Genomic DNA, 19,521 nt, shown 5'->3' on the forward strand with positions numbered 1-19,521 from the left:
AGATTGCGGGGTACCTTTGTTTCATGGTACGCCAAAGGGGTTAGAACGGTGACTATGTCTAAAAGAACTAACACCGTAACTTCGTACGGACATTGTATTCCCCAATTTATGGTTGACTACGTCCAAAAGAACTAACGCCGTAACTTCGTACGAACACTGTATTCAACACTTTGTGGCATTCAAGTCTCAAAATGACGAGTAGTCTTCGTATGCAGCCATGCTTTGTAGAACACGAACAAACTTGAGTAGGCGCCAAGGCATAGGCCTAGTGTAGTGCCATCGTCATCGTCTGACACATGGGTCTCTGAGTGCAACTGTCCATGACGTTGTCGAGGGCGACCCGTCCATATCTTCGCGGTGCGAGGGCTTTCCCTTTAGAAGCCTATGTGCCGGCGTCCATACATGTGGTCCCTTTCTGTTCATTGCCCTTAGGACCTTTAGCGCGCCAGTCAACTCATTTTGTGGTCTTTGAGGCCGTCGGCTGGTTGCTATGGAGGGCTCTGGACGATTCTCAAGAGAAGCGTTATCTCTGGCTGGCTGAGAGAGAGAGAGAGAAAGAGAGAGAGAGAGAGTGCGTGCCTTTCGCTAGCTGGTTCTTTTCGATTGTTCTCTTTTCTCGTGAAGTGCTCTCACGTGTTCCGGACCGTGTTTTTGGAGGCGAAGAATTTCTTACAAGATTTACTTGTGAAAACTCAAGTGATAGTTCTACGGGAGCTGTAATTAGGAAGGTTCGGCCAGCATGAAAGTGACGGGCGGTACATGGTTTTGCGTATACTTCAGGCTTCTGGCTTGAAACGGCTTTTTATATTTGTCCATGCAGAATCAACAAGATACCACTTTCTAAATACAACACATCGCAACGATAAGAATTTGCGTGAAGCCAATTCGTATTGCTCAGTTTAGAAAACTACGATTGCGTAGAATTTACAAAGATCAAGCACAATAAAAACAAGTTTCAAGAATGTTTCAAGCCAGAAGCGCGAAATCTAGACAAATCCACGCAATAAGCATAGTTCCCATGCGTAGTAGCTGATATGGTGCCTGAATGCTCGCCTCCTGGCGTCCGCGTAGGCGCCTTAGTTGCTGAACAATCGCAGCACCAGCGGGATTCCCTCTAGTAATGAATTGCTGCAGGGGACTCAACGGTCCGAGCAGTCATCGGGATTGAGAACATTTACAATCGTGCGACCACGCCTGAGTGTCGAGACTTTGTCGCTGTTGACGATGGTACATTATAACCCAGGCTACTCCACTCTAGCATCGAACCATAAAAAAAGAAAGAGAAAAGAACTGCCCCCTCCCCCCCCCAAAAATAATCTAACGAATATTTTGTGCATTATTTGCAACAACATAACCGGTGACCGAGACCTGGGATGGTTATGCTCGCAAACGTTTACTTAGGCTTTGCAAATGAAGGTCTCTGGATGATGCCGCCGGAAATCTGTATTGTGTGCTGCAATGAAAGAACTAAACATTTCTCCCAGTGAAGTCTGCAGTCCCTTTGCAATAGAACTGCTGGCAAATCTGTGGACCACGAATATATGAAAATAAACAGGACAACTTACGCCCTTTTCTCATTAGACATTGCACCGCATTTGCCGAGACTGTTAAAACAATCCTGTGTGCCGGGAGTACGTGACTATAATTTTTTTTTCCACGAGACTAAAAGGAAAGTAGGTGTTGTATGTGTGCGTACGCTTGCTTTAAAAGTCACTTTTGCGAAACGAAAAGCGTACAAAGACGAAAAAGACCACAGCGACGAAACATTTCTTTCTCGATCGCCGTATGTTCGCGAATGAAGTGATGGAAATGCGGCCATAGAATTCTCCACCAAGGGCACCATTATACAGGCTGTGCAGCGTACCCGTTTTGAACGACGAAAATGAAGACGACGAGGGGTTTCCTAGCCCTAACGACGAAAAGGCGCTATTCTGCTACTTTGAAAAAGAAACGCAAGAAAATTGGTGCTGTCACTCACGTATTCTCTTTCTGTCTGGTTCTATATGCGCATGAAGCTATTTAAGCATAGACAGCGGTTGTAGCCAGGGTTGTTGGTTTGCAGCGCATGGGAATGGGGGCTGCTCGACGCAGCTCAAGTAGAATAGGAATGAAGTTCACGATTGTACTGGCTCTGAGCTTCAGCACGCTGTTCGCTGCATCCTATGCACAGGGCGAAGAAAATGACGACATGGGCAGAGGGCGAAAAAAAACTGCTGACGTAGGTGAGCGACCTCACATGATATTTCCGCAGGCATTGTGACGTCCTTTCCTAGGCCGCCATTCGGTTGCTCAAGCAGAACGGCTGCTGTCTTAAATGTCTTTTAGTTCTCGCAAAATAGAAAAGTGGTTGATTTGACGCCTAGTGTAGGTATATATTTATCAAATATTGGATGCGCATGCGCTTATTAAAAACTTATGCTGCAATCTACAGCGCCTGGTTAGTAATGGTACACTGAAATTTATAGCATACCACGTTGCACTATCGGACACAAAAGTTCACAGGCGATCTCTCTTGAAGGCAGAGTGAACATGGAGCCTATGACAATGCTGTATACAACTTCTTCCACAGGTAATGATAGTGAGTATTTACCAAAGGCTGGATACTTATGTTTCCTTGCTGAACCTGTTTCACAGAAGTGCATTTCGACGCTACCTAGGTCTACGTGAGCCCGAATGGTAACCCTTCGGGTCGAGCCTGCGTCAACACGAGTTCTACCAATCAGCCTGAAATGAGTGCGTTGACTTGCCCAAACTATGTAGCAAGGTGCATATGAAAGAGGTCGAGTCGAGATGAACTAATGACTGTACCTGCTCGCCTGAAGTTCATGTAAATGAAGCTAATGTATCTATGTTAGCTACAATAAATATGCCACGTCTTGCATTAGAAACAGTGTGGTCTTTCTCAAATTCACAGGCGCTGCGTAACTGTGCCCGTACGACCTCTTAATAGGCTGCTAATTGGAGTTCGAATTGCGCCTTCGTCATGAGCTTTGCTACAGTTGTAGAGCAACCTAGGCTTGCTTCACAGAAAGCAAACACCTCTTCAGGAGCCTTGTATAAGCAGTAGGTGATGTAACCAGACGGCCTGACTAATAACAGCTCGGAGACAATCATTCGTTGTAATTAAGCAAACGCAAAGCGGCCTTTAGATTTGCCGTGCTCAAACGCAACCTGAGGGCACTATGTTTTATTTCATAGACTTTCGAGCGGTGAAAGTGACTTCCGAAACAGTAGTCCGAAATCGGTCGCATCTCATGTAGGGGGCGTTTAACTTATGTGACTGGGAACGCGCGCGATTCCGTCTTTATTTATGTACACCAATGCCGGTCATCATTCGCATTAGTCACAGGCGTCACCGAGAATAGCCGTAATGCTGATACTCATTCGAAGGATTCTGCAAACTGCTTTTAACACTAGCCAAGGTGCAGCGCGTAAATGGATGCGAGCGTACTGATGTCAAGACAGCGAGGAAAATTCTACGACCGAAAATTGCAGGACGTTTTCCCAAGTAGGTGATCCAGGCCCGGAGAACTTCAAAAGGGAATTTATTAACATTTTATTCTATGCACAAAACCTTAAAGAATTCGAAGACAAACAACAAGAACAAAAAATACTGATAAATGTAGTTAAAAAGCTCACATTACCGCTAAGCAGTGTCAGGAACGACTTCAACCAGACCTCTAAACCCTCTTAATTACTTGAAATGATTTTAAGTTACTCGAGATATTGTTACACGCTCGCTCGGCAACAATTATGCGTGGTCATCACTTCTGCAGCCTGAGAATCAGTATCAAATAGTTTCATTTCTACCAAACTATTTCCTTAGGTAAACATTTCAACTTATCGAATGAGTACAGATTTCTGCTGAGATACAATTTTCTTGAAGCGCTAAAGAAGTAATCATGTTAAAGCTTTATATATTTTTTTCCATTGTGTGTGCACTTTACGAAGTCTTCTTGCATTGCCTTTCATTCGATTTGTGGACAAGATCACGAAACCTTTGCCTGCAATCCTGACAAAAAAATTATGCATGCAGAAATACGCATACGTGTATATTAATTTGGCACTTTGTTTCAGTAAACTTCAGGTAAGCATTTGGCGTAATGTGAGAGGTCCACAATCGATGCGGGTCCTCAGCTAGCAGACAGAACTACCGGTTCGACTGCAGTTTGTTGCCTCTTGTGAAAATAATTATAAGGCGTTATTGTTGGGACCTCCGATTGGGGGCAGTGATGGCACTAAATCAATGCTTTTCTGGATACCCTAATGTAAACTATGGCACTATCAAATGCAGTGCATTACAAGTATGCGGCAAAAAAATAATCATGGCCCTAGATTTCTTAGGAGGAGCAATGATTTTGTTACGACAGTTACTTGGTATACACAGGTACCTATCCTTTTAACTGGTGCCTTAAGACGAACACAATAAAACACAAGAAGAGGCCGTAACTTCACTACCAACCTGCGATGGTATCGCAGTGACCATCTGTTGCACCATATTGGAATTAGCTATGCAATATTTCATGTTCCGTGTTTTCATGTATCATCTGTCGTGCGTGTTATAAAAAACCGTCCACCGTACAAGCTCTTACCGTTTGTTGCAGTATCGTGGCGAAGCAGGTCTTCCACTTCTCAGCTAGCTTTCCTGCATAGTTATGACATTTGCCTATCCTTATCCTTGTTAGCTGTACTTTACTGTAAACCTAACAACGTATGCGACAATTCGCACTGACCTTACGTTAACAGATACCTTTAGAGCACAGCTCTCAGGCGCCCGTTCCAGCGGCGAATGTTGGCGTCGGCGGCGTAGCCAAGAGAACGAGGATAGCGAAAGATGGAAGGGCGAACGCGGAGCGGGAGATGAAAGATGCGAGCCGCGAATGGCGAACACCAATGAGAGCGACCTCTTCAGTGACCTGCACGCGGGAAACTGGTGTCATGCCGTCGCGCCCGACCTCTCGATGCGTACTCGTATCTGGTCTCAAGAAATGGGCATGGGCAGGACATGTAATGAGGAGGGAAGATAACCGATGGTCATTAAGGGTCACGTAATGGATCCCAGGGGAAGGGAAGCGTAGCAGGGGGCGGCAGAAAGTTAGGTGGGCGGATGAGATTAAGAAGTTTGCAGGGACGGCATGGCCACAACTAGTACATGATCGGGGTTGTTGGAGAAGTATGGGAGAGGCCTTTGCCCTGCAGTGGGCGTAACCAGGCTGCTGCTGCTGATGATGATGATCATCTCTTTTCAGCCAGACCGCTCCTTTCGTACCACCATCTACTCGCATCAGCTCTCGCTCGAGCTTCTTGGGTTTGCTTAGTTTGTTCTGGTTCACGCATGTTCCGATCGTCATGGCTTGTGATTGCTTTGTAAACTGATCGTACGCGCGACACTAATATTGTAGTACTTTCTGCAAGCCACGCGGCACCAAGGCCCTTGTGCTTAAGGGCCTTGGTGGGGCAGTAGTGCTACTTGTAGCGACATATTTTAGTACACCATCTCTTTGTTTTACATCGTTTTGCCATAGCATTTGACATGCATCATTGTCTAGTTCTATTACGAATATATTTGCACACTTTCTAACGAATATTTTTATGCTTCTATACAGGCATGTTTCATCCACGTCTCGATAGTCACTATTCATTTAGCAATGGCAGTCTATTACCGCAGTCTTTGCGCTCTTTTGCCACTTCTTGCCCTTGCGCCAATAAACTCAAATCATCATCACCATTATCACCATCATCGTCACCATCATAATCATCATCATCATCGTCAAAACACGTATAGAGCTGCACTCAAATTTCATGAACGGTGAATTTTCCGTTTTGGTTTTTGAAACTGTTGTGCTATTTCAAATTGAATATATTGTATAAAAATCTCCTGCAGTGAGGAACATCATGAGCGTAATCCGCATACTTACGGATTTCCTGGTGCCAGAACCCGATATGCGGGAGAATCTCCACGAACACTTGGAGACGGCCACAATCTGCGTGAGGAAAGCTGAAGGCCTACAGCTGCACTTCATACGCCAGGCAAGCTCCGTAGTCGGTTCATCGTTCTAGAGTAGAAGTGTTAAAGAAAAAAATATATAGAAGTTCAAGGCAGGGCATTCTGTCTCTTCTTGGAGCAGCGAGAGTTGGTAGAAAGAAAACGGATTAGGTCGAAAGTAGGTTTATTCGGTTCGCAGTCACAAACCAAACATCAACATTGCTTCGTAAGATTTTTTAAGATTAATTCTCAGTGGGGGTTGTTGAAAACAAACTCGCAGTTCGACATATTGACTTTGCTCCTTTTAAGACTTAAGATGCTCTACAGAAAAGGGGTGCGTTATTGATGCATCTGCGCGGTGAAAATGCTGTGCCACATTTTTTTTTATTCAGTACCACAGGGAAATCAAAACTGGGTAGGAGATGACAGTGTAAGTCATTTCTATACAGCAAACTTTTCGTAACAGCATTAACTTCTTGCTATCCTTGCTTACGAGAAACGCTTTTCGTAACGCTGTTACGAAACGTTTTCTGTATAGAAATGACTAACGCTGTCATGTGTGCACGTGTATGTGTGTGTGTATATATATATTTATATATATATATGTGTGTGTGTATGTATGTATGTATGTATGTATGTATGTATGTATGTATGTATGTATGTATGTATGTATGTATGTATGTATGTATGTATGTATGTATGTATGTATGTATGTATGTATGTATGTATGTATGTATGTATGTATGTATGTATGTATGTATGTATTTATGTAGCTTATGCATTCTTGTGATATGTGAGATTGAGTCAGTTTTAAATAATATGGAAGATAACAGAGTGTAATTTTATACTGGGAGTTATATTACACAATTGTATTATAACTAGTTTCCATAACATGAAAGTATCTGCATATATTTGTATTTAAAATGCTGTTACGTCCACACTTTATGCGTGATTGTACTGCACACAAGCCGCTACCGTGCCTGTCTGGGAGAACGGAGCTTTGTCGAAAAGCCGAAGAAATTTCGGCTTTTTTTCCGGCTTTCCGTTGTCACTTTGTATTCAGTGGTGAAAATAAAAATCATGATGATGATGATGATCAAGTGTACTGCAATATCGCATTCATCATTCTACTGAATATCCCACCAGAATGCTTCATTTCCGCACTGCAATACATAGTTAAGTGGAACGACAAGGCATATGCAGATTTTGCGGAGAAATACCTCGAAACTTGTGTATGCCTCAAGATTTTTTTCTCAGTAGTGAGCACGTCATTTGCACTGGTCGTTTTTATCGACGCAGTTGGAACATGTTCGTTTAAGCATTTCAAATTTAAAATTAGTTAGTGATTCTTGATGACGCCCACAGTTTCATTGCGCGATTCGTTGTTCGAGTATGGTATGGTAAAACTTCATTGAAGTCCGGCATATTGTGGGCCTTCACAAAGCAGGCCGCTCCCACGTTGCAGCCGGAAGGCCAAGCCTCTCAGCAATGTCCGCCAATTTATGCACGGCGTATAAAAGGGCAAATTTGTGCTATGTTTCGTAAACAATAGACATTTATTCTTTCGACAATAAAAGAAAAACAAAACCAATGGCATAACTTGGCAGCGAAGTAAAATAATAACTAACATAAAATAAAACAAGTGTGGCTTTTCTCGCCGGCTAGAAGCCTGGTCCTGCTCTTTCGCAGCTTCTCTCTCGAGGTGTGCATCCTCAGTGCGCTAGATTAAGGCTTTCTACAAAGGCTATCGGAAAGATATTTGATTAGGTTATCGAACTTTCTTACGGCAATCAGTTTTAGGAGCCACCACCTCCAAGCACACACATGACTGTCAAATCCTACGTACGTCGTGTACCTTGCACATGTTCCGGCCCTCATTCGCGTCAAGTTCTCCCCATTGAAGGCCTTATTCATCGCATTGTCCAGTCTTTGAAAAATATGACATGCCCGGAGGAAGCTATGCTCGTGGGGGTACTTGTTTTCTTAGATCATTGAACAAGGTGTTCGACATAGCTCTATCTTGGGTGGCTGCCAGCAACAACTAGAGTGTATATAAAATGAAATCTATAGCTTTCTTCTTGCGCGGTAACATTGGTGCATATTTTTTTTTGCATTGCTACCTTCTTTACATTGGGTCTTTCTGTTGCAGTTCATTGCTGGGATTCCCAGAGCACTCGACTGCGTTGACATGGTATTCTCTGCTAAGAGCCAAAAACAGCGAGTCAAGGTAACGGCTAAAATGTGTGCTGTGTTGAACAAATTCCGAAACTATAGCGATTTGTGTAGTCCCTTAATAAGTCGAACCCACATATATCGAACCCACATATAACGAATTATTGTGTGTATGGGACAACTGTAGAATCACCTTGAAAATTTCTGTAGAATTTTTTCTTATTTTCGAAATTTTTATATCGGACTTTTCTTGTGTTACGCTTCAGATTCGATATATCTGGGTTTGACTTTAGAGCACCACATTGACAGCCATGCCCACGCGCAGATATTAAAGACTGAGCGATTAGTTTGTCCGATTCCTGCCTTATTTGTTGAAATCGGTGATGTGGGACACTTCATATGGTTGTTCGCGCAGTTCGGCGTGGAGGGAAGCACGTTGCTTCACAGCCTTGAGAAGAAATGTTTTGTACGCGAGAGATTTCAAGACCTAGTGGTCCCTGAAAGAACCGGAGTAACCAGGAACGTAATTCTAAGCCAGTTAATTGCCTTCCTTCGCCATGCTGCGTTCATCAGCGTCTGGCGACACGCCGGTGGTAACACAGCATGAGATGCTCTGGTGGACAGATTGGTGGCTGAGCACTAGGCTTTAAGCACTTGACTATTTCACTTGAGTTCTTTCGGCCCACATAAGGATACATCAAGAACAAAAGTACGCTGTAAATAAAAAGACATTACGCCGGATGATTTCGAAGAATAAGAGTCTACTTACACCGAGAGAGAGAAATACATGAGGTGGGAAAGACTGGCGAATTAGCCGTACCTACAGATAAAGAAACGAGGTAACGGGCTGCCTAGAGATTTCGAAGAAAGAGGTCGCATTGGGGGAAAAATAATTAATTGCTGCTCCGTAATTCTAATATGCGGTGTACGAGCATTTTCGCATTAAGAGGAAGCTTTAGCTCGGGTGCTCCTATCTAAATACATGTAAAAGAAGAATTCGTTTTTCTCGGCAACCACTGCACTAAATTTGACTGGGTTTGCTGCATTTAAAAGAAAAACGTAAAATCTAGTGACTGTTGGTTTCGAATTTTCGAGTTAGGCAGTCGATATTTTATAAAAAATTTACAAAATTGCAAATTTTTAGAAAACGAAACTATCAAGTTTACAACTCTGTAACTCAACAAGAAAAAATGATATCGCAATTCTGTGAATTGTGTCTGATAGCAGATCTAAGCCGGACAAAATTCGTGTGTTACACATGAACCTCAAAAAATGTCATGATATGTAATTACAACTTTTGCAGAACCCTCGTAAACAATGTAACGAATTCACGTAAGATGTAAAATGACATATAATATTTGTTCGCTTTGAATGATCTAATGGATGCCGTTTACAGAACCGCGATATCTGTTCTTGATGCTGAGCTATTAGTTTGTAAACTTCATGGATGGATGGATGCGAAACTTTAATAAGGTCCCGAGGTACGCGACTCAGCGCGCTGCGGGCCGCTCCCACGTTGGGACTGTCAGGCCTTGCCCGACCGCCGCATCGTGGGCCCTCTGGACAGCCCATTCCCAAGACATTCCAAGATTCGAATGGACGCGACTTTGTGAATGGGATCTCCGCATCTGGTGTAGAGATTAATGTGAATTTCAGTGGGGGGTTTCCAGTTCTGTGGCTTGCGGCCCTTTCTACTTGGGCTGTAGAGAAGGAGCTCCGATTTCTTTGGGGAGCACCGGAGTCCCGTGTTGGTTAAAAAGCGCTCTTTAGTGTCGAGAGCTTCCTGGAGAGCGGCTTCGACTTGTCCGTCACTGCCACCCGCGCACCAGACAGTGATGTCATCCGCGTAGATCGTGTGACCGATGCCCTGGACCTTGCCTAGATACCTTGAGAGGTCAACCAATGCGATGTTGAAGAGGAGTAGTGAGATGACTGATCCCTGGGGGGTGCATCTTCTACTCAGCTCCATTGTCTCCGATTCCAAATCTCCAGCCTTGAGGATGGCGCGTCGTTTGCTCAAGAAAGACCTGACGAAGGCATGGAAGGACGAGCCCAGGTCGAGCTTGGAGATGGCGTCGAGGACGAACTCGTGACGGATGTTATCAAAGGCCTTCTTCAGGTCCAAACCAAGGATGGCTCTCGTGTCCCGAGTGCAGCGTTCCAGGATTTGGATCTTGATAAGCTTCATGGCGTCCTGAGTGGAGAGGCCTGGCCTGAATCCTATCATGTTGTGAGGGAAAAGGTCGTTGGTCTCGATATACTCGGCAATTCCGTTATGGATGGCGTGCTCGGCCACTTTCCCTACACATGACGTCAGTGAGATTGGGCGGAGGTTGTCCAGGCTCGGCGGTTTACCGGGCTTTGGGATTAGTATGACCTTCGCCAACTTCCATTCTTCAGGTACAATTCCCTGCTTCCAAATCCGATTTATCTCATCTGTAAGAAACTCGATCGATGCGTCCTGTAGGTTTCTGAGAGCCTTGTTGTTAATGTGATCCGGGCCGGGTGCTGACCTACCAATGAGGTCGTGTAGGGCACGGCGCATTTCACTGATTTTGAAAGGCTCGTCCAGCGCGGAGTTCGGCTTCCCTTTGTATATTGGGTATGCCGCCTCATCGGCCTCAGTTTTGAGCGGCAGGTACTTCTTAGCCAACATCTCCAGCATGTCCTTTTCCGAAGACGACTTCTTGGCTTCGTGGAGCGCTTTAGCGAGGACACTTCTCTGGTTTGACTTGGTGCCGGAGTCGTCGAGCAAGTGTTTGAGAAGATTCCACTTCCCTCCCGTGCGCATCTGCCCGTCGATTGAATTGCAAATTTCGTCCCATTGCTGCCTAGACAGGGCTTGGCAGTGCTCGTCGATCTGCTTGTTGATCTCGGCTATCTTTTTTCTGAGCTTGCGATTCAAGCGTTGGCTTTTCCACCTCTCGAGAAGTGATTGCTTAGCCTCGAGAAGGTGTGCTAGCCTGCTATCCATTTTGTCTGTCTGTAGATCCGTCTATATGGTTTTGGTGGCTTCTATTTTTTTTTCAAACTTCTGAATTTTTTAAAAACCTTTCTAACAAAATTCAAGCCCTAAATCAAAATTCTGCTTCCAACAGTCACTAGAATTTACCTTACTCTCTCAAATGCAACAAATTTCATAAAAATCGGTCCAGGGGCTATGTCAGAAAAAAGTTTTTGCGTTTTTATATGTATTTGAATAGGCCGCGTCGGAGTTGGGCCCGAGCTAAAGCTTCCTCTTAAGCCCCCGTGGGAATGCGGTCGCTGAGGACGAAGTCGAGCCCGCGACCTCGTACAACAGCAGCGCAACTCCATAGCCACTGACCCACAGCGGTGGTTCATCCTAGTATCATTCCCGATGGCACTCGAGAAATCAATATGTAATATACTGACATATTGGGACAGCAGCCTACTGTGGATGTAAGCGGAGAATGTGCTCTGCCCTCCTTCCGTCCGTCTGTTTATTTGCACTATTTCTTGGCGTGTTTAGCATAATATTGATAGAGGTGGTAGAGTTAAACTTTTTCTTGTAGTGAGGTAACTTAATGAGTATACAATTTCAAAGTGTTGAGCCAATAAACTTTACAGAGGCTGCTTCTTTAAAAGTCAAAGAGGTGATTGAAGAAGAGGGTGATAATTCTCTTAGCCTTAGAGTATATATCACAGGTGGAGGTTGTTCTGGATTTCAATATATTTTTGCTTTTGATAATGAAGTAAAAGATGAAAATATGGTTATTACTAAGAATGGTGTTCGCTTTGTTGTTGATACGATGAGCTTTCAGTATCTAGTTGGTGCTGATGTTGATTATAAGGATGATGTTGAAGGCGCTTATTTTGTAATTAGAAATCCAAATGCCAAAACTACTTGTGGCTGTGGATAAAAAAAGGTCCGAGTCCCTACCATTCTCGCATTTTTGATACGTGAAACGGCCTTTCACTTGTCTCCGTTTTGATCTTTCTGACATTGTGGCTACCGTATGCATATTGTCCCCCTCACTGTATTGTATTTCTGCGTAACTATTTGCAATGTGTCATACGGACAACGTTGCTTCTGATATTCTCAAGTGCACTACACTACTCGGTTCTTCCCTTCTTATAACGAGTAAGTTTAGAGAATTTAGCGCGTATGTGTTTGATTCCTCGCATTTTGTAAAACCTGTTCTAACCATATTGATTGCTTTCTTTAACAGGCAGCGAATTGCTTCGTCAGGAGACTAATTCTTTTCCAGGTAAGACTTCAGATTTAACATTGCAGCGTCTGCAGTGTTGATTTGAACTGCATACTGGTATTGCTTCAGTGATAAAGCTCAACCACTTCAGATATCGGAAAAAAGAGGGATATTGTAACTTCACTGTGCAAAACGAGTTCTGAAAACCTGAAAAAGGCTCACGGCATATTGGCCCTACCAGTCACTTTTAATCGCTCAAATACGGTCAATGAGGAGCGCAAGGTGGTTTCGTGCATATATTATGATCATGGCTTGGTCCTAGCATTATAATCTGGCTTAATTCTTGCAGTGTTACACAGCTTATTGTTGTTACCAGCAAAAATATGGCTCGTACGCGCTATAGCCGATTGACTAAAAATAGCACGAATAATTCGAAATGATGATAGGAAATTATATCCCGAGCAAACTATGTGGAAAGGTGAAATAAGATGCTGCCAAGTAGCAGAAATATTAATCTTTATATAGTTTTTATGACTGTGAAATAAACGGCATGGTATACGCACGGGCAGTACCAACGAGCTCAATGTCTCGCAGTCATGTGTTATATGATCGCAGTGTCCATGGTACGACGCCACAAATGGTGTATTCAGCCACCACTTGAGCTGCACACTGCCAAACTTTTGTGCCTATGCAAACGTGAATTAGCGTACTTATAATATATCGATTTATATTATCGCTCAAATAATAGGTATCCCAATATCTCTATTTCTTATACAGAAAGAAACGCGATTACCGATGGATCAAGTAAGGAAAGTCGTCGCCGCCATTGTACGTATCACTACCCTATATTGTTGATGTATATTTTCGATCATGTTACTTATTCTCACGCTATATATGGTGACTTTCCATATCAATATTTCAATGTCATTAGTAATTCCAGCCAGCAGATGGCAAAATTTGTGTTCTGTCTAGAACGCGCGCCTCGTGTTATCATTTTTCTAGAAAGAAAATACCATCAGCACATGCCAACGTTTGTGTTATGTCTACTAATGGCATCGTGTTCTCATATTTACTAAAATCATACAGTAAAACGCGTAAATAAAATTTGCGAACTCATGCCAGCCGTGTGAGTTGGTGCATGCACTTTGCAATGCCCGTAAAAAAAGAAAGAAATCTAAAACATTGACACAATAAGGAGAAAAAATAAGGAGGAGGAACCGTGCTAATACAAAAACGTGCTATTCCAGAATAAAAAAAAAGAGAAACAGACGAATTACTTCAGAAAACATAAACAAAAACCAGGAATGTGTAGTAAAGGTCAGACCCATCTGAGCACCTTTTAATGGCTCGCATGAAACATCCCAATGCTGTAATGCGAGACCACGCATCACGTGCATATTAGAGTCATATGGGGGGGGGGGGGGGGGGCGGGGGGAGGGGCTCTAACCACTGTCCGTATTGATGGCAACCGATGACGTTGTCGCGAAACGCTCTTCTGCGGGAATGCGAGTCCGTCTACTTGGCTCACTGGCTAGACTTGTCATAGAGAGTTGTGCGCTGACAGAACTTAAATGCTACTAGCTGGTTTTGACGCACTGTTCTATGTGATAATCGACTCCGTTTCAATTTATAAGAATAGAAGATGCACAAATTTGTGAAGATATGCTGCTTAAGAACTTACGCACAAAAAAACCCCACACATTCAAGCGTATCTATACGTAGGGGAAATTGAGTGCACGTATCAGTAGGCCGTCGCGAGACGCCATGTAGACTCACGAAGAGGCACCGTTATTTTTGCAAACTTAGGAGCGTTGCGAAGAACTGAAAGTAATTTGTAAGGGCATTTTGTAAGTGTGCTCATGAATCAACCCGTAGAAGCTACAAAGTGGGAGAGTTTCATTGGTAATCAAAGTGATATAACAAATCTCGAGACTACAAAGAAAAATTTTTAAATTCTGGTGAGTTGCTCTGTCCCTACTTCATACAGTAAGGCACAACACTAAGATGTCATGTGGCATTTGTTTTTCATCATGGAATGGACATACTGGGGTTGATCTTTGGTGGATGTAACCGTTGCGCCAGTAGTGTGAATTCAAAGTTGCTGGACGAAGCAAGAAGATATTCAAAGTACTGGCTTGTCGATTTGCGACAGTGTGGCGCTTTTGTTGTCTTATTTGAGACACGAGTTGTTCTTTTTATTCATGGCTTTAGATACACTGCTGGCATAGGGGGGCATCACCCCTATATCACTGAAAATATCCTGTTAATCATATGCTTCAGGAGAGAAACTAGCGTCACATAGAGGGTGAAGGTTAGATTGTGCCAGTGTTACCGTTTTCAACATACTACTCTTACATGAGACCAAAGTTCATGAAATAATAGGTGGTCTTGTGGAGCTGAGGATACGCGAAAACGCATCACAATGTCATAGTAGTATATGTATTGCAGCAAGTAAATTAATGGGTTTATTGAGAATTTGATTTCGAAATCAACTGTGAACACATAGAAGGCTTTAACCACGGTGCAAATGACTCTGTTGGAATTAACCGGCCTTCAGAAGCATAAGCTCAAAGCAGTTTTCTTTCAAGAGTACACTAGGGATGAAGCGTCATAAAATCTGTGTCCAAGGGTCATCTCTCTTCTTTTCCTAATTACTGCAGCGCCGAAAGTGTGACATTTCTTATAAGAGTTCCTTCACTATAGGCAGTAACTTGTGAGGGAATGCAATATTACGCACCTTTATTGTCTCCTGGTGCAACACAATTTGAGAAAACGCGTATGCAAATCTTCACTTGGAAAACAAAACTGTTGCTATCGGGAATATTAGGTTTATCGATAGAGCGAAATTTAGTTTTGTGTGTATCCCGTTGTGGTGTCCTTGTCGCGAGATCTACAGAACGTTTCGAGTAGTCAACTTCATTTAGCCGAATTGTTACATTTCAGGCTAAGCCAAAAGCAGTTAACTTTCATGGCCTTGTCAGATATATCCCGATTGTATCGACTCAAAAACAGTGTATACGGCTTTGAACAAAACAGGGTAAAACCGATACTGGCTGATGCAACATGGAAGCATCGCGACATGCCTGAATAAACTAATTTCCTCAATCAATGACGCTCTACAGCATGGCTTTCTTCATTTTGTGGCACTCACGTAGGAGTAATGGTGGCCTGAGACGCTCCGCCAAGAATATATATAATTAATACCTCTGCAGAACTGGCCCCCAAAGCAGCGCATTTATTGCTCCTACCGTGAGGCCTTTGCACAACATTATTTTTAACATTTCAGGATTGCCTGAAAGCAAGCTTCCTGACGTGAGCTGCTTCAAACGTGACGGGCTGTGTTGAATTCAAGCTGCACCATTCACCAGCAATCAGTCAACAAAGAGAGCTCTGTAAGCAGGATAGAGAGGCCGACTGAAGAAGTTCACAAAAAAAGAAAAAAAAAGAATAAAGCACAGAGAAATACTCATTTAAATACCAAGGCAACAGTATAATGGGAAGGGCACTTCGACACGGCACCATTAGCGTCATTTTTTTTTCTGGTGTTTTGAAGTGCTTCAATAAACAAATGTTTCGCTACTTTCGCAGGCACTTGTTTCACTCCCTGAGATAACAAAAACACACCGAGTAAATGCGGTTAACCGCATAAACAAAGTTTATGCGGTTAACAATTCAGTGCGAATGCGATGCCACAAGTTGCTTGCCTATAAAAAATGGGGGCCACATATGGAAATACTCTGTGACATTAAAGCAATATAAGCGTGCGTAAAATGCCTCAGACAGACTGGCCAGCGTTGAATAGATGGGCCTATCTTTGTCAAAGGCATCTCACTAACCACCCGAATCTAGCACGCCAAGGATGACAAGGTGCCCTTTGACAAATATAGGTCCATTTATCGAAACACCAGCCATCCTGTCTGAGACAGTTTATCGCTGTTTATACAACTTTTACTCCATGGGTGCACTTTGCTATACCGAAATTTTAAAGCCTGCATGTTGAACTTCTGATGAAGTTTTTGGATACTTTTTGTCTGATGAAGGAAGGCCGCGACTAAAATAAACAAGTGTTGCGCGCACTTTATATTCTGGAAGACCAGTCCTCAGACAAAGTGCACTGAAAAGAGCGAAATTAGCTGTGCCGATCTCTAAAAGGGCCCCATACCAGGTGTGGCTGTTTTGACCTGACAAGCGCAGCGCATACAATGCGCGCTAACGGGCGTGTCTCCTGAGCATTATATCCCTAGGCGCCGCGGAAAAAGCTAAAAAAATTGAAGGACACTTTGTAAATTCCAAAGTGCGTTCCACGAAAGCCTGTGCTCATTCGACCGACTATGCCATGCCTTTTTTTATGTTAGTTATGTTAGCCCGCCACGTGCGCATTCGCTCATTCTTCTTTTGGCGTTTGGTATCGGGGAGATGCACATTCTTGGGGCGCTTCTCCGCACCGCTTGCGTGGAATCGTCACCGGGCCGCTTGGGAGTCATCCGACTAACTCGACTGCTGCAACCAGACGTCTGACTAAGGAGCGCTGCGGCGCGCGCCACTGTGCCATCACGTGGTTGCTGAAAGAGGGTAAGGGGGAGAGGCCACAGCTCCGGCAACTGTTTCTATGCGCCACTGTGCCATCACGTGATTGCTGAGAGAGTGTAAGGGCGAGAGGCCACAGCTACGGCGGCGCAACTGTTGCTATGCGCCCCTGTGCCATCACGTGATTGCCGAGAGAGTGTGAGGGGGGACAGGCCACAGCTGGCACCGTTCCAGGGTACGGACAGACGGAAGGACGGACGCCCCGAGTATGAGCCACTAAAGGCTTTCGCATTAAAATTTCAAGCCAAACGCCGTGTTCCCATCCCTTCGCGGGCGCCGCGCTCCCAGCCGTAGAGTCGACGTATATCGTGCAACTGTGCTTACGTAGATGGCAGCTGTGCTGTGGCGTCGCCCATACGATGACACGTGACTTCGAGAATTATTCACGGCAAGTTCAGTTATTTGTTTTAATCTGTTGCTTCAATAGACCAATTAAAGTTTGGAGAAGTAATAAACCGAAGAAACCAAATGCCTGTGTGTGTTTGCTTTTCTTCGTACCGTAGCAAGAACGATGCGCTTTCATTTCGTCTGCTTGTTCCCACGTCGTGATGACGTCGTGATATCGCGCGCGCAGAGAACGAAAGTGTCTCACTTTCTACCGTGTTCCAGCGTCGCGATCGCGCTCTTTCGTCCTCTCACGCCTGACTCGTTGCTCGTGATTGTGGCACTGATCAGGTGTTCTCGTGCAGAGCGCGCAAAACCGTCGGGTGAGCGAGACGAGAGAAAGGCAACAGCTCGCGCTTGAGACAGTCACCGGATGTGCGCCACTCAGCAATAAAAAAAAAGAAAGCGAGAGCAAACAAGAGAAAAAGAAGGCGGGCACTGTGACGCACTCGTCACGGGATACTCCGGCTCTGGTACGGGAGGACGCAGGGAAGGAATTTCGCTTGCCGAGGTTAGACGGGGCCAGTGGAAAGAGTGTCTATGCTGGCGGTGACGCTTGCCTCCTGAAATGTTGGGCTGGCGCCACTTCAAATGTTGCTATATCTATCTATCTATCTATCTATCTATCTATCTATCTATCTATCTATCTATCTATCTATCTATCTATCTATCTATCTATCTATCTATCTATCTATCTATCTATCTATCTATCTATCTATCTATCTATCTATCTATCTATCTATCTATCTATCATATGAAAATTTTTTGCCGCTTAACAGCTCTAGAGGGCACATAACTTCCACTTACAACCGAAATTTGCTATATGCCCTGGTGAGGAGCCTTTTAAGCAAGAGACCCTATTACAATTCCTAATTGTCTGAAGAAACTGCCCTGAGGCATGCAACATGCAATTTTTCTATTCGTGAACATTTTACTTATGTGAGAGAGAGAGAGATAGAGAGAGAGAGAGAGAATAACTTTATTGAATTGGGGAAATGGGGATAGGTGATTAGGAGCTTGATGGGTGGTGCCCCAAGTCCAGGGCTCCACTGGCTTCTGCCGCTAGCCGAACGTGACCAAGAAGGGCCTTCTGCACCTTCGGGTCTGAGCTGGCGAGTTGTGCCTCCCATTGCTCCAGTGTGTTGGTTAGATTATACCTAACTAAGTAGGCATTTAAATTCGGCGGTCTATTTTGGCATCCCCATGAGATATGTATACAAAGACGGTGGTGAGTCGCTACACCACGGACAGGCACGCCCGTACATCGTTGGGAAAATTTTGCTTAATCTTAGTAAATTTGGGTAGACCCCCATTTTAATCCTGCGGAGAACTATTGCGTCTTCCCTTTGCAAAGATGTGTGGGGGGCGCCGTATTTTTGCCGCCAACTACAGCGGTAAGAAAATAAAATCCGAACGCTTTTCGGGCACATTTCAATCCCGCATGTGACGAGTGTTGCATAGAGGAAACCTACCAGAATTTTTTCTTGATTAATTTCGATCTTGGGTACAAAGTTTCTGGCTAACTGTTTTCGGCCAACACTGCATGACAGGCGGTAAACGTTATTTGCATGTCTAGAACAGAGGGCACCGGACGAGGAAGAAGATTGGTACGTGACGCGCTGGTTTTAATTCAATGAGGACAATTTCCTTGCTAGTTTCCTGAATTTTTACCTTACTTCATTCTTTTTGCGCGATCAAAACTTTCCCACAGTGCTTCTTTTTTGGCTCAACTAACTATTGTCTTAACTCGCACGATTCCTGGTCAATACCTCATAGTGGGTTTGACCCACTCATGGAGGCAAGCAAACAAACAAAAATACAAACAAACAACAAAAAAACAAACGAAGGCACGGTGACGGGAGACAGCATGATGCGAAATCTCCGGCTTCAGTTGTGTCACACATGTGATGCAAATAACATGAAATGCACACTGGTAATTGACATATGACAAGAGCAGCCTACAAATTCCAAACGAAGCCATAGGTGGCTTGGAATGAAACCAGCTGCCAGTTTTCTGCTTGATGTTTCCGTCTTACCGCTGAAAAGGTTTCTGCAAATATTTGCTTCTCTTCGTTGGTTACGCCTAATCTCAATCTGGTTTACACATTTAGATAAAGAATAAGCACTTTTTTAATATTTGTACGTCCTGTTATAAAGTGGTAAATTACAGAAAGTAAGACACAGACCTACGAAAATTGGGCTTGGAACCTAATGCCTCGGAAA

At 44.0% G+C, this 19,521-nt stretch overlaps 1 protein-coding gene across 1 annotated transcript; it reads left to right on the forward strand.

The window, feature by feature from the left end:
* The first annotated feature begins 2,038 nt into the window (after positions 1-2,038).
* Positions 2,039-15,914, forward strand: LOC139061004 (uncharacterized). The gene is made up of 6 exons (XM_070540386.1): positions 2,039-2,222; positions 5,885-6,030; positions 8,136-8,213; positions 12,349-12,387; positions 13,105-13,155; positions 15,614-15,914. The coding sequence occupies exons 1-6, from the start codon at positions 2,066-2,068 to the stop codon at positions 15,641-15,643; spliced, it is 501 nt and encodes a 166-aa protein (XP_070396487.1). The 5' UTR covers positions 2,039-2,065; the 3' UTR covers positions 15,644-15,914.
* Positions 15,915-19,521: the final 3,607 nt, after the last annotated feature.

This window comes from Dermacentor albipictus, chromosome 6 (genome assembly GCF_038994185.2).
Source record: "Dermacentor albipictus isolate Rhodes 1998 colony chromosome 6, USDA_Dalb.pri_finalv2, whole genome shotgun sequence".
Taxonomy (NCBI): domain Eukaryota; kingdom Metazoa; phylum Arthropoda; class Arachnida; order Ixodida; family Ixodidae; genus Dermacentor; species Dermacentor albipictus.